Consider the following 15356-nt stretch of genomic DNA (forward strand, 5'->3'; position numbering starts at 1 on the left):
GGAAAATTTCAGACAAGTTATTTGATAATCTGGCCTGTTAACTAGTCAAGCTGTTGAGCCATTGTGGCGTAATTCCAATGCACCTCTGCAACACTGCATGTACAAAATGATCTGGAATAAAAAATAGGAACCAAAACGTGGTGGTATTGGGGTTTCGAGCTTGACGGATTGGGTTGGTGGGGTGTCAAAACATAGGTCTACTCCAAAATCGGGCTCACATTGTTCTTAATATTATCCCGTGAACTTTTCTAGGAATCCAATTAAACTGATTACTCCCATATCCAGATCAGCGGAATTTGGTATGGAAAAATATGGGCCATAAATAATACTTTGTTCATATAACTTTAAGCCAGACAGCAGTCAATCTGACGGCATATATAAAACCAGCAAAATAGTTTGTTGACGGAAGAATCAGTCCAAAAAAAGCCCACTTAATCTTATTTATAATGATGCGAATTTGGCATAATCCTAACGCCCAAGGCCATGTTTCTGCCAATGGGAATCTGCAGCAGGTGAATGGTCGCCTTCGATGGTAACTAATTATCTAAGAAATCGTATATTTTTAAAAAGGTTACGTGAGAACTAAACCTGAAATTGATGAAGCAAAAGCGACTTTTGGATTGTAATTAGTTATGGGGTCGCTACAAGAGTTCCGTCTACCTTCCCCCCCACCCGCCCCTGGTCCAACCACTCTGCTCTGAAAACCACAACAAATGTGGGATCAGGTTTTCACCATTCCTCAACAAAAATAATCATCACTACCCAATAAGATTTCAATGGAAACAAAACCAACCAATTTTAAAAAAATAACTAAATTATTTTCCATGAGGTTTAATTTGGTTTCTAGAATATTATTAGGTTGTCTGTAATGTCACTTCGTGTTGGCTAATCCTTTATTGCTTCAACCTTCTGTGTATCCTTCTTTAAATCAAACCACATTTGTCTCTGCTCTCTCAGGAGTCAAAATCTTCTCTTACGTTTGCAAGAGAGGAGGAAGAAACAGTCCTAAAAGAATTCTTGCTTTTCTCTAGAGCAAGAAAAGGGAGAAAGAAATGAAGAACAGTAACAGCAACACCAAGCTAATCCTCCTCCATCCCTATATCCAAAAACAAGGAAGCTCTAATAGATTATGGCTCCTTGCCTTCGTTTCTTTCTTTACCATTGCTTTCCTTCTCACACTTATATACACCAGAGAGTCAATTTCCGGTAAAACCATAGCCACAAGCACAACCGTGACAGGCCCCAGCTCCGCTGTCTCTGCCTTTGGCGGTGCACCGTTGCCAACAAATGTCATCAACACCCTTCTCCATTATGCTTCGAAATCCAATGACAGTTTCCACATGACATACTCCGAGCTCAAGCCAATCTCTGACGTCCTGCGCAAATGCTCCTCCCCTTGCAATTTCCTTGTCTTTGGCCTAACACAAGAAACCCTTCTCTGGAAGGCATTGAACCACAATGGCCGCACAGTTTTCATCGATGAAAACCGCTACTACGCTGCTTATTTCGAAGAGATACACCCTGAAATCGACGCCTTCGATGTCCAATACACGACCAAGATAAGTGAAACGAGAGAGCTTATAGCATCTGCCAAGGAACAGATTCGCAACGAATGTAGGCCTGTCCAAAACCTGTTGTTCTCAGAATGCAAGCTTGGGATTAATGATTTGCCTAACCATGTTTATGAAGTTGATTGGGATGTGATATTGATTGATGGGCCAAGAGGAGATGGACCCGACGGCCCTGGAAGGATGCAGCCAATCTTTACCTCCGGAGTGCTAGCAAGAAGCAAGAAAGGGGGCAATCCCAAGACTCACATATTCGTTCATGATTATTACAGAGATGTGGAGCAGATGTCTGGGGATGAGTTTTTGTGCAGGGAAAACTTGGTGGAACACAATGACACGCTTGCACATTTCGTGGTGGAAAGAATGGAAGAGAACAGCTTCCAGTATTGTCGCAACAAGAATAATACATCAACAAAAGCTTCATCTTCCTAGTTATTACTTATCAAAGTTCATAAAGATCATCATATACAGTTCCCAAGGGTCAAAAAATGGTATAAAGAGGTGAATATGGATTATTTATCATCATTTCAAATTTGTCTAGATCGACCTTTTTCTTGGGGTGGGGTGTGTGCGTAAAAATAATTTTTTTCTTTTTGGCAATGCAAAATGTAAGTTCATTAAGTTCATTGAATCAGAAGTTCCAGCGCTTCAAATCCTCATTATTTTAAATTCTTCCCCTTGTTCATTTTTGGGTTAATGTCAGAGCAGATGAGCACTCACAGTCAAATTGTGAACAGTTATAGACTTATCAGTCTATTGAATTCCACATTGGTTGAATTTATAGAGTTTTTAATAAAGTAAAAAGAGAGCAAAGTAGGGCCCTGGTGACCCATTTAAAAGGAGGACGGCAAGCCCAAGAAAGAGGTGACTGACTGACTGATGGAATTGGGAGCCAGATTGACTGTAGGCAGAAGATAATTTAGCAGTCTCTCACCCACCACGACGACATGTTGAAGTTCTAATCCAATTTGAAAGGTTACTGGAAAAACAAAGGCCAAATCTACTAGTAGTATGCTGTTCCCACTTCAAAACTTTGTTCAGGTCAATTCACTCTTGTAATTGACTGTCTAATGTCCATCATGCACCCAAGAGCTACTGGTGAAAATTATAGTATATCTTTTTTAGCTTGTACATTGATATGTTTTTGAAGTGAACTTATCATCCTACAAGGAAAAAAAATCAATAACTCCAAAAGACATAAAGATATAAAATTTTGTGCCATTTGCATTTAAAACACATGGACATTGGTAAAGACCAGAAATGCAACTAGTTGAGCTTGACTGGTTAGTGCCTAACGTTGGGATTGTCTTTTGGCTCATTGTTAAGCACTCTTTTATGAGATTCTTTCATTCTCGAGTCTTGGATCAAAATCTTACATATATATATATATATATATATAGTTTCTATATAGTTATATGTACATGCCTTAGTTTATTAGTGAGACCTATATTTTTTAGTGTGCGTGCATTGACCTAATTAATTGCACATGCTAATGCTTTAATTTATTTGTGAGATGTTTATTTAATTGTGATTTTGGTAAATTGCCATAATTTTTTTTCCTTTATATAAATGCCAACTCCAAAAATGTTTAAAAGTGCCTCAATACCCCTATTTATATCAATCAATTTATATTAATCAAATTAACAAATCTAAAAGTAGCCTTTTTTTTAATTAACAAATCTAAAAGTAGTTGACCTAAAATATTCTAATTAAATTAATTACAAATTTATCACTATTTTATTTTCAAAATTTTTTTGTTAATGATAGTGGTAGTAAAATGTGAGGTAAAATCCAAAAAGCCTCTCAAAATACTTTAAAAGGATATTTTGGTCTTTTTTTGCTTCAAAATTATATTTTTAATCTTGACTATTAACACCGTTAGTCAACAATTTAAAAAAATTATATCTAAAACTACATAAATATTTTAAGATACAAATGGCCTATTAAAAAAATCTACTTATATTCTTTTCCAAAACTTTATAAAATTCATTTTGATATTTAATAAAATTAAATATTTTAAATAGAAGAAAAAAATTAAAACTTAGAAAAATTTTAGAACAAAATTTGTGAATGAGTAGTTTGCCTGACTTTAATACTTAATAAAATTCAATATTTGACACAAAGGAAAAAATTTGAAACTTTTAATATTTAGTAATCAAATCAAAATATTTTTTACATCACCCTAATCCCTATTCTCAAAGAACAAATTTTGCACAAAAATTTTTCAACAAAATTAGTAATCACAAGTAAGAAATCAATCTTTTGACTCACACCATCAAATTTAAAATATCCAACATTAAACAAAAGATTTTCTTTTAATAAGGACTTCGATTACAACAGACTTTACTTCAAGAAATAAGTTTATAGTTTTCAAGGTAGATACAATTTCAAATTTTCAGACCTTTAAATCAAAATTTTCTAACTTTTTTTTATTAAGGCTTTTAAGGGAATGATGAGTAGAATTTTTAAAAAAGAAAATATGCTTAACTTAATTATATATGAAAATATTTATGTAATATTAGGTTTAATTTTTTTAACTATTGACTAATTGTGTTAACAGTTTAAGGACCAGAAACATCATTTTGAAATAAGAATGACCAAAGTGTCGTTTTGAAGTGTTTTAAGTGAGCTTTTTGGATTTTACCTGTAAAATGTGCATTTTGTTAGATAGAGTATAAATTAGTACTACATTGTACATTTATTTAGTTCTGATATCAAATTAATTATATAATTTGTGAACATTTAAGTATCAATAGCATAATTAACTCTAGCTTTATGTTAGATCTAGAAGATGTATTGTGTATGTGCATATATTTATTGCATAACAAGAGTTAATAACTTCAATTATTATGCCTGTTTTTATAGGTTGCAATTAGTGGGGGTGAGCAAATGGGTGAATTAGGTGGTTTGATCTGCCATACTTAAGGATTAAATGAACCAACATTTTTAAAAAATCAACCAAAAATAAAGGAAGACCAAACCGATAAAATATAGAATTGGTTCAATCCATTTAGTTTTGGACCAATTGAGCACAATTTTATCACTTTTTTTTATAAATTATAATATTAAAACTTATAAATTTCATCTATAATTATAAAATATGTAAATTATGTATACATTACGTATGAATATATATAATATATTACTTTATTATATATATGAAATTAATGATACAACTTATATGTATAATATTTTAATTTTATATCAAAATTTGTATAAATAATAACTAATTATAAATAATATGTTATAAAAACTAAGGCAATAACTAATAAAATTATTAAGTGTAATCATATAAATAAAGTTTATTATAAGTTATAGTAATGCTTATGTATAAATTAAATATATGTATATATAATATATTACTTTATTATGTACATATAAAATTAATGATACAACTTATATATTATAATATTTTATATCAAAGTTTGTATAAATAATAATTAATTAAAAACAATATGTTATAAAAACTAAAGTGATAACTAAAGTTATTAAACGTAGTTATATAAATAAAGTTTATTATAAGTTATAGTAATACTTATATAAAAATTAAATATATGTATATATATTTATATAATATTTATACAATTTTATATATTAATAACATTTTATATTACGAAACATTATTAAAGTATAATAATTGTAACATATTAATATGTAAGATATTTACTATCATATATTATAATATCAATATATAAATTATATCATTTAAAATATATAATTTGTAATTTTATATTAATACAGATTTATAAATAAATATATATAACACTAAAATTAAATTACTATGATTTTGATTTGTATACGTATATATAATAAACTAATAAATTTTAAGCATATTTTTAATTAAGTTTACTATCAATTCTTTTTAATATATATAAAAAATATTATATATTAATATATATATATATATATAAAGTATATATAAAAAATTAGTTTGGTTTTCAGGTAAATTGGTCTAAAATTTTTAAAATTGAGAATCAATCAAAAAATCAATTAGACCAAACATTTTCAACCAATTGATCCAATGAACCAATTAGACTGAATTGTTTTACTCAAATTACATTTGATTTTGATGAATAATTGATCTAATTTGGTTTTTATTTACCCCTAGCAATTACATTAATTGGGTTGTGTTTAGCATTGATCATTTCATGTTCATATTATCTCAAGTCAAAAGCTATATAATGATAGAATCATCTTTTGTCTTGCTACATTTCAAGTTTAAATTATTTTGAGTTTTAGAGCCTGTTTGGTTTTGGTTTTTGTTTTTGTTTTTTTTATTTTAAAAGCTATTATAAAACTCTCTTATGAAAAATAATAACTTTTGTTAAGTTACATCTATTTAGTAAATTTACGTTTATAAGCTCTATTTTATAGATAAACTGTTTGAAAAAATAACTTATGTAAGTCTTAGTTTTGATTAAAATTATCATAAAGGATATTTAATAATTAACTTTTAATTAATTACGAATTCTTTTGTTCACAATGAAAAAAAGTTAACTGTATTTTTTATTTATTTAAAATAAATTTGTGAAAATATAAAAAGTATTTTTATATAACATAAAGTTTATAATTAATAATAAATCATATAAAAATAAAAACAGAAAATATTGGGATTATTTTTAATAGTAGATGACATTTTTGAAACGGAAAGAAAATTTTTTCTGAAAAATAGGCATGTTTTTAAAAAAAGAGAAGAGAAAGCTCCTCTTTGGAGCTTTTCTTGAAGTTTTTTTTAATTTTATTTTTTAAAAAAATTATTTTTTTAAAGAGCTTCTCAAAATCTCTATTTGGTCCAACTTCTACTTTTAAGAAATAGATAAATTAAAAAAAAAACAAATCAAATAGACACTTAATTGTTTTAAATCAAGATTATTATTTCAAGTAAAAAGAAACGGAAAGATGGTTTTTTTTATTATTATTTTGAAAGGGTTTACGCAAGTTTCAAGTTTTGAACTACTAAATTAGTTTTTTTTTTATGACAGCTTAATTTTGGAGTTGATTTTCAACACAAATACTTTAGACCATTTCTTATGGCAACTAAGAGACAATGGAATGTTGAAGTCCCATATTCAAGACTCATCATGAGTGAAATTGATCCAATTTTATGTTAGAATTAACTATAAGCTGATTTGTTAATTGATTATAATTATTACATGTAAATATAATTTCATAAGAAATATGAAGTACCTACATCTTACTTATAAGGAATTATAATAAAAATATATTTCATTCTTTTCATACAGTAACTAACATAAATTTCATGAAATAAAAAAAAAATCTCTATCAATAATTTAAACTACTTACTAAAAATATAATTGCCCATATATTTCTTTTATGGATAATTCCATTCTTCATTACTTGTAATTTTTTTTTAAAAAAAATCCATGCAAATAGATTGATAATGTTGTGAAGTATAACATAAATAACATTTATGAGAGAAAAGTATTAATAAAGTAAGAAGTTCTTATTTAAGAGTATATATTTACAAATGAAGTAGAAGGTTTATTAATAGGCTAATAACTCTTATTTAGATAAAATTTAAAAAACAAATATAATACTAAGAGATTTGATTTAGATGGATTAAATTTTAATTTTAATTCAATCTAATTTACATTCAAATCTAAATATACATAATCAAATCTAAAAGTTCAAATCATATTATACTGCTATCTCTATCAATAATTTTGGATTATAACATAATGGATATTCACACATATATTCATAATACTATTCCATAAATGTCTATTGTATTAAAAATATGCCTTGTTAAAATCTTACGAAAAAAAATTCGAGTAAAAGAAAAAAAGTGCATAATTCTTTTTAAGAATATGCTTTTGATATTGCCTCATTATTAAGAAAAATTCGACGAAAAAAACCTTGAGAAAGGAAAGAGTATAGTGTGTATTGTACTCTCTTGATGACTGCACGATTTAAAATCTTTAAAATGACGCATTTCAATATTTTGTATCAACTTTTCAAATGTTGTAATAAGAAAAACTTTGAAAAAAAAAACTGCTAGATTGTCATTTGAACAAATTTGTTGAACACTATATCATTATTTTCTTAAAGATCAAGAGTGAATAAGAATTTTGATGAATATGTTTTGTCTTATCGTCTTTAATTTATCTTTCCTTTAATTGGGCCACCAGTGTCATCACTTAAAGATCAAAAGGGACCTTCAACCAAGAGAAATCAATTGTTGAAGAATGGCGGGAAGCAACTAAAGAAGCTGAAGGTTGGAAGAAGGTTCAAGGCCAAGTGAAACGATGTCGCGGAGGAATTCTAAGCATTTCAAGTTTGTGAAACAATGACCACCGGTGTCGTTTACTTAATTTCAAGTTTGTGAAACGATAACTACTGGTGTCATTTACTTAATTTTTTAAATTTTCTGGCTAAACGCTCTTCATGAGCGTTATTTTGATTGTATAGGCCAACGGTCACCTACTTGTTATTTTGTTTTAGTTTTTTGTTATGGCTGTTAGAGAAGCCGTGATCCGATTTTGTTGAGTTTTTCATTTTTCTAGCTACACCTACTCCACTCATTGCAGTGTTGAACCTAACGATTTGGACGCAGGGGATACGAAAGGCTTAAAGAAAATATAACCAAAGGCGTGCCTGACTTGCTGGAAGCTATCGATGTAGGTGAATAGTACAATTTGTATGTCATTTTTAATCTACAACTCATTAACATTTTGTGTCATTTTTTTTGGATCACAGTTCTATAAAGAAATAAAAAAGGGGACGTATGGAACTTATGGAGAGATTATGTCAGGATATAACCAATGGTAAGTGGAAATCAGTGTCTTACAATGATATACTAGGGTCAATAAAATTTTGTGTTCTAGTTATATTATATCTTATGATCCATTTATTTTTTTAGGCCACAAGATCCTCCAAACTTCAAAACGACGATGGAGGAGTATTTCAGCCTTTGCACAGGCATGATTTTGCCCTGGAAATATCGATTTTCTTTTCTCTCCAATGTCTAAGCTAGCTAGTTGATCAGGGCAGACTAAATTTAATTATGGTTTCCTTGTCAATTAGATCTTTCAAGAAAAATTATGCGAGGGATAGCTTTGGCACTGGGAGCATCACCAGACGAATTCGAAGGTGAAAGGGGTGGAGATGCATTTTGGATGGTTCGTCTGAATGGTTACCCTGGAATTTCCCTTGTAGATGGTCAAGACATGCAAGAAAATGAGATTGGTTGGTATATGTCTTAATTTACTTTAATCTTTTTCTCTTTGGTGTTATATTACTTAGGCTCTTATGACTTGAAATTATTTTCTAACTTCTTTTTGTTTTTTCTGACTGCCTCAGTGGGATTCACACAGACTATGGTAAACTTTCTCAAGTTTAGGTGACTAATTAGTAGCTCAATAATGTGAGTATCATACTAGTATTTAATACATTATCTTTCACAGGTTTGCTATCTCTGATTAATCAAGATAATGATATCACTGCACTTGAGGTACCCTCATTATAACCCTATTATTATATTATATCATATCCATCTATAAACTCCTTTGAATTTTGGGGATTTTATTTATTTGGTACAACATAGTTAAAACTCAAAAACTAAAAAAGAAGGCTAAAAATTGAAGTTAAATTCTCTACCTAAATCGCTCATCTGTTTGTATGATTAAAAAATTTTCTTTGCCACAATGAAGGTGAGAAACCTTTCTGGTGAGTGGATAGCAGCTATTCCAATTCCTGGAACGTTTGTTTGCAGCGTTGGTGACATGTTAAAGCTTAATTATGTCTGGAAGCATGAGCAATCTAAATTGATAAATTAAATAAAAAAAATCCCATGTCCGTATTAATTGTTAGTTATCTAGATATTGTTTTCTTTGGAAACAGTTGTCTAAGCATTAATTGCAGTGTTGCCTCTGGGGTCTCAACTTATTGGAGTCATGCAAATATACAGTCACTTCAAGATTAAAATAAGCCTTTTTCTTTCTATAGAAAGCATTTGGTATCCTTTTCAAGATTATTATAGTGATCTAATCATAATCATAAAGTGATTTAAGATCATCGTACTTGAAATAATTTACTTAATAATCATGTGATAAGATTATTATAGTGATCTAATCATAATCATATAGTGATTTAAGATCATCTTATTTGACATGATTTTACTTAATAATCATTAATCAGTAAAAATTAAAGATCATATTTGGTATCGTACAAAGAGCAAATATCATTTTAAATAAAATACCAAAATAAACTGTTTAAAAGTTAATAAACTAATAATTTTAATATTCTGTTAACATTATAAGTTTGAAATATGTTATAATTAATCAAATCAATAAACAAATATAAAAAAATATATTTATCTTTTATAAAGTAATTTTTCAACCTTTTAAATTTGACTAGAAATCTTTGAATAGGAACATTAAATTAATTATAAAAATAATAATGAATTTGCTACCAAAACAAAGATTATATACATAACAAAAGAACATATATATTGGAATAAATATGTAATATATATATCTTTTGAGTTGGTCAAAGAATATTTGATTGAGTAAAACCTTACCATGTAAAAATTATTTTTACTTTAGAAGGAAGTAAGGTAAAATTTTCCTAATTAATTTACAAATTAGTTTGATAAAAAATGTTTTTTCTGCTTTTTAGATGGGAATGCAATCAGCTAATCACTCTCGATAAAGATCGCTGTCACGTACCAAACATGAATGATCTAATCATTGAATACAAATCATTCTAAATTTTGAGGTTATCATCTCATAAATTCCACCTTAACGTAATCCGACACGCGTGCTTGATAGTGATCCATTCAACCTTTTTCTTCATTTATCTCAAAATTTGAAAAATCAAATCAAATGGCAAATGCAAATTTACCAGGCTAAAGAGTCCAAGATCAAATCACATTTTCATTGTTTTCCTGTTAAGATACAAACATTAATGTTAATAAATCTTGAAATATTAAAAAAGTAGATTATAGTTTCATCGGATTATCAAACATGCAATGATAAAATAATTGAAATAATGCAATAAAGGAGGGGAAAAAATTTCAGCAGGCTTTGTCCAATGCTAACTCTTTTAGCCGCCTCTCCCTCTTCAGACTTTCCAGAACCTTGACCAAAATTTTCTCATCCAAATCTTCCAGGGGACCTTACTGTATCTGAAACGTCAGCCTGTGACATAACTATGGACTCCAAGGGATTAAGCATCGTCGACTTGGTGTTAGTTACACCAGTCTTTCAAGCCAAAGGAGGTCTACTGAGTGTTGATCACCCAAAACCTTACTCATGCATACAATATTATCAATATTTCAATATAAATACAAAGATATCTGTCAAAATCGTAGAAAAAAAAAGAATTCATCAGGAAAACAGAAAAAAAATCCAAGACAATAATTCAGATGCATGCACCAATATTGTTTGGTACATTCATGTATCAATTTGTATTGGACCACTAAGGAAGGGAAATTTTATTGTGCCACTGTAGAGAACAAAGCAGATAATAAGCAGACGAGACAACAAGCTGGATCGAAAATTTGACACAAAATAAAGGATGAAAAGAGAAAAAAAAAATCAAAACACTGATGAATTATTGACCCAGGTTATGAAAAGTTTTTCCATTGCAAAAAACCGAAAATAAAGTGTTTAGCTCTGAAATTTGACCAAATTCTTCTCTGATACAATCATCTCAGAAAATAAAATAAAAAATAACAAGCCATCGAAACTGTCATGATGCATAAGATATGTATATGCTTTCTGAAAAAATCGATAGACAATCGTTTTCGATCCAATCCCAAGTCCAAAACAGTAGAGTTAGAATCCTAGTCAAGCAGATGTCCAATCTCAAACATGTTTATCACAATCTGACAACACCCGAGTTGTTTAAGAGGCTATGTACCTTTTCATTGGTTCGATAAGCTACCTAAGGAAAGATTAGTCTCAATCAAAACAAATCCTAATTAATTAACAACGTTGTTAGCCAAATAATTAATCACATGCAATTATTTGGTATATTGGCGCTTACTTGGAAACAAGTGGATAAATCTATGTGGATAGCCATTTACAGATTGTCCTCATGAACTTGATGGGTTTGGATCAATTTTAGAATGGTCTCTTAGTTCAGTGAATGGTCTCTCATCTAAAATTTTTAGCATACACACTTTTAAGATGGTAAATGGTCCTAAACACCCCACCCATCCTAAATCCAAAGATTGGATTGTAAAATCAAATTACGGGTATACAAAAACAAGTTAATTATCTACAAATTATAAGATTTGGGAGTTTAGTAAGCTAAAGAGCTATTTACTTAAATGATTTATATCCAATACAGATAAAATAGATAAATATATAAATAAGCGATCAATAACAATATTTTTTTTTTGGAAAATCAAGAGATTTTATTGCAAAGGAATGGAAAAAACACCAACAGAGTGTTAAGTGTTATGGGCTTGAAACTTTAGCCAAGTTTCGTGTGGCACTACAGTCTCGTGTTTGCAAAATTAAGTAAGCCTAAATAAAGTTTCTTGATGATTGAAGCGGAAACGTAAAGTAAATAAATATGAAAAATAAGATTGAGAAAAATAAATAAGTATTATTGCTCCAATGATGAAAAACCAAAATACCTAAAATCTAAGCACAAAGTAAATTGCTTGATGAAAAGAAAATTCTATGTAAAGTAGCTATTTATAATAGCCTACTTAAACTAGCTTGGTGTGCAAGTAAAAGTAAATATAAAAGTATCGAACCTAAACTTCTTTGGAGTATAAAAAAAATAAAATCTTAAAACTATGCCTTCTTGATTAACAAGGAAGACTTTATTTTTGAAAAATATGCCTCTTTAGAATACTTTACTTGGCTCTCAAGGCGACAGTTGATGGACCCCCTGCATGTGGACTAGTTCAATAGTCCATACAGGCTAGACTAGTTACGAATCTTTGGACTGTGACATTCTCCTCCACTTGATTTAAGCAACGCCCTTATTGTCTCGTGATCTCTTTTCACCACAATCTTCATCAGGTTCCCCACAAGTGTCATGGGTGTGTTTAACATAGTTTTTCTCCAACTATCTCAAGAACACTTTTAAGTTAGGATGTATTTTGCTGTGTGGATTACTGGCTTGCGATTGACTTGTGTGATCCAAGTACATAGCTCCTATGTGCGCAGTGTCTCCATTTGTGATACACACAGAATTTGAGCTTGACGTGTAAGTAATGTCAAAACTCAGTGAATCAAATCTCCTTTGCCCCGTAAGGAAGTCGTGGAACATGTCTTCCTAGTACTTGTTTGCCATCAATTCATCCAGTCCCATATTGTGGCGAATTAATGAATCTACCGTGTTGTGCCATCCTTTGCGAAGCTCATCGTTATTGGATTTTAGCTGCTTAATACTGTCTTCAACCTGTTTGAAGTTGCTCCAAACCTCGTGATTGATAATTGTCTCACAACGAGATACGCAGTTATCCAGTACTTGCAAGATATCCTCAAACTCGTAACGTTTCGTGATACGTGTGTGCACAGTTTTCCTATTTGCAACACTCACACTATCTTAAACCAAGGCGTTCAAGTGGGATGTGGTTTAGTCACAAATTGATGTCATTCTTTCCATCAATCTTCAAACTGTGTTATACTTAACTTTGGAAAATGTTCCTTTATTTTCAATTGTCACAGGCTTGAAACTTTAACCAAGTTTCGTGCAGTGCTATAGTCTTGTGTTCATAAGATTAAGTAAGCTTAAATGAGGTTTCTTGATCATTGGTACAGTAGCGTAAAATAAATAAATATGAAGAAAGATATTGAAAAGAATAAATAAGTATTTTTATGCCAACAAGAGAAAAATAAAGTACCTAAGATCTAAGTACAAAGTAAATTGTTTGATGAAAAGAAAAGTCTACCTAACCTAAACTTGGTGCGTAAGTAAAAGTAAATATAGAAGTATCTAACCTAAACTACCTTGAAATATAAGAAAAGTAAAGTCTTAAAACTATGCCTTCTTGATCAATAAGAAAGATTTATTTTTGGAAAGTATTCTAATTGCCTTATAATACTTTGCTTGGCTATCAAGGCGACAGTTGATAGACCCCTGCATGTGAACTGATTCATACGGATTGAACTAATTATGGATCTGCAAACCATGACAGTTGATCCATACCCAGAATTACAACCTATGCAAGATGCCACTAGAAAAATCAAAGGAATCTAGAGGCAGAACACTCTATAATAGAGGGCATTAAACATAAAAACCAGAAAACACCAGAAACAAAACAACAAGACCTCATGTATGAAATTAGAATGAAAAATCAAAACAGAACACCAGAAAATCAACACCTAAAAGAGAACACTCCACCCAAAAAATAAAAACAGAACACCAGAAAAATAAGAATGATATCAAATATTAGATGAATAAATGAATCGTAATGTGCATGTATGAAATTTTTTATAATGCTCATGAATTTAATACAATATTTGAATGTAATTTACATTTATGATAATACAATATTATTATTTAATATTAATTTTGAATATATTATAAAATTTTGAATCAACTCTAAACCTCATTTGCATTTGAACATTTAGCTTATTGGTTAGTGTATGATTCTCTTACCTAAAGAACATGTTCGAATCTCTCCTTTCTAATTATAAAAAAAAATAAATTCTAGACCCCATTTAGACCATGCTCAACCCTACTTGCAATACATTTCCTTTTCTTTTTCTCTAAATGTTCCTTTTCTTTTTTTTTTTCCTCCCTAAATCTTTTCTCACCACTGTAAGGAAACAGAAATACAAGAGAATTAATCTGAAGCAGCCCCACTTCAGTATATAAAATATTACTCCTTTTGTGTCCTAAAAACGGACATGTGTCACCAGCTGATGAGTCTACACGTAATTCTTATTTAATGTTAGCAAACGTTAGGTATGCCATCAATATCAATTAATTCTATATATAATTGTTTATTTATTTTCAACACCAAAAGGTTTTTCCTATACAAACAGCACAAACTAATAAACAAAAGCATGAAGGAAGAAAAGAAAATCTACAATGAAACTAAAGGAAGTAACAATTAAACATAGATATATTCACAAAAAAAAGGAAGAAGAAAAAAGGAATATTTTTCTTCAAAAACAAAAATTCAAAGAGCACATACCTAAGTCAGGTCACATCTATCCGTCTATAGATGAAAATTGTGGCGCAGACAGAAAACGATGACCGAACAGAGAGTCTTGAATTCTCTAGACGAGAGGTGCATTGAAAGAACAAACAAAAAGCAGCAGAGATAATATATGTCTTCTTTTTTATGTCTAATATATATTGTGGCCACATGCTCATGCCTCGGTGCTCGTGCATGTGCATGTGCCCGTGCATGTGTCTGTCCAAGATATATTAAAAAACCATAATCAATGAAACATAATTGAGGTGATTAGCTAAGCCAATATGTTGTGGGGCTAACTGAGATCTTCTGAACAGACCAAATTGATTTGAAAAAATAGAGAAATAAGTATCTAATTGGAGATTATATATAGATCCCAGATGGTTTAAAGAAAATAAGAAATAGACAAATAAATCAATTCATAACTTTTGAGAGTAAAAATATGATAATATTATAAACTTTAACATAAACTTTTGTTGGAATCGAATATCCAGTTTTCTCTGTTCGAGTTCAAATTTTCTAGCGCAATTTGTTGGTACGTCGACGGCTATTTAATATGTTATAGTTTCGTCTCAATTTGAAATTGAGCACGTGACGCGGCGGCTCGACGAACGTATTTTTGGCGTATACCTGCTTCCATTTGTCTATATATTGGACGA

At 29.9% G+C, this 15356-nt stretch overlaps 2 protein-coding genes across 2 annotated transcripts; both read left to right on the forward strand.

Moving 5' to 3' along the window:
- The first annotated feature begins 939 nt into the window (after positions 1-939).
- Positions 940-2227, forward strand: IRX15-L (IRREGULAR XYLEM protein (DUF579)). Its single transcript, XM_021445548.2, has one exon. It carries the CDS (start codon positions 1053-1055, stop codon positions 1998-2000), a length of 948 nt encoding a protein of 315 aa, XP_021301223.1. The 5' UTR covers positions 940-1052; the 3' UTR covers positions 2001-2227.
- Positions 2228-7834: 5607 nt separating this feature from the next.
- On the forward strand, positions 7835-9364 carry LOC110410098 (homoarginine-6-hydroxylase 2-ODD-C23-like). The gene is made up of 8 exons (XM_021419689.1): positions 7835-7863; positions 8143-8206; positions 8286-8353; positions 8449-8507; positions 8613-8778; positions 8889-8908; positions 8993-9039; positions 9239-9364. The coding sequence occupies exons 1-8, from the start codon at positions 7835-7837 to the stop codon at positions 9362-9364; spliced, it is 579 nt and encodes a 192-aa protein (XP_021275364.1).
- The last annotated feature ends 5992 nt before the right edge of the window (positions 9365-15356 follow it).

The sequence above is a fragment of the Theobroma umbraticum genome, unplaced genomic scaffold (genome assembly GCF_002168275.2).
Source record: "Theobroma umbraticum cultivar Fairchild unplaced genomic scaffold, ASM216827v3 scaffold_44.0, whole genome shotgun sequence".
In the NCBI taxonomy this organism is placed as follows: Eukaryota; Viridiplantae; Streptophyta; class Magnoliopsida; order Malvales; family Malvaceae; genus Theobroma; species Theobroma umbraticum.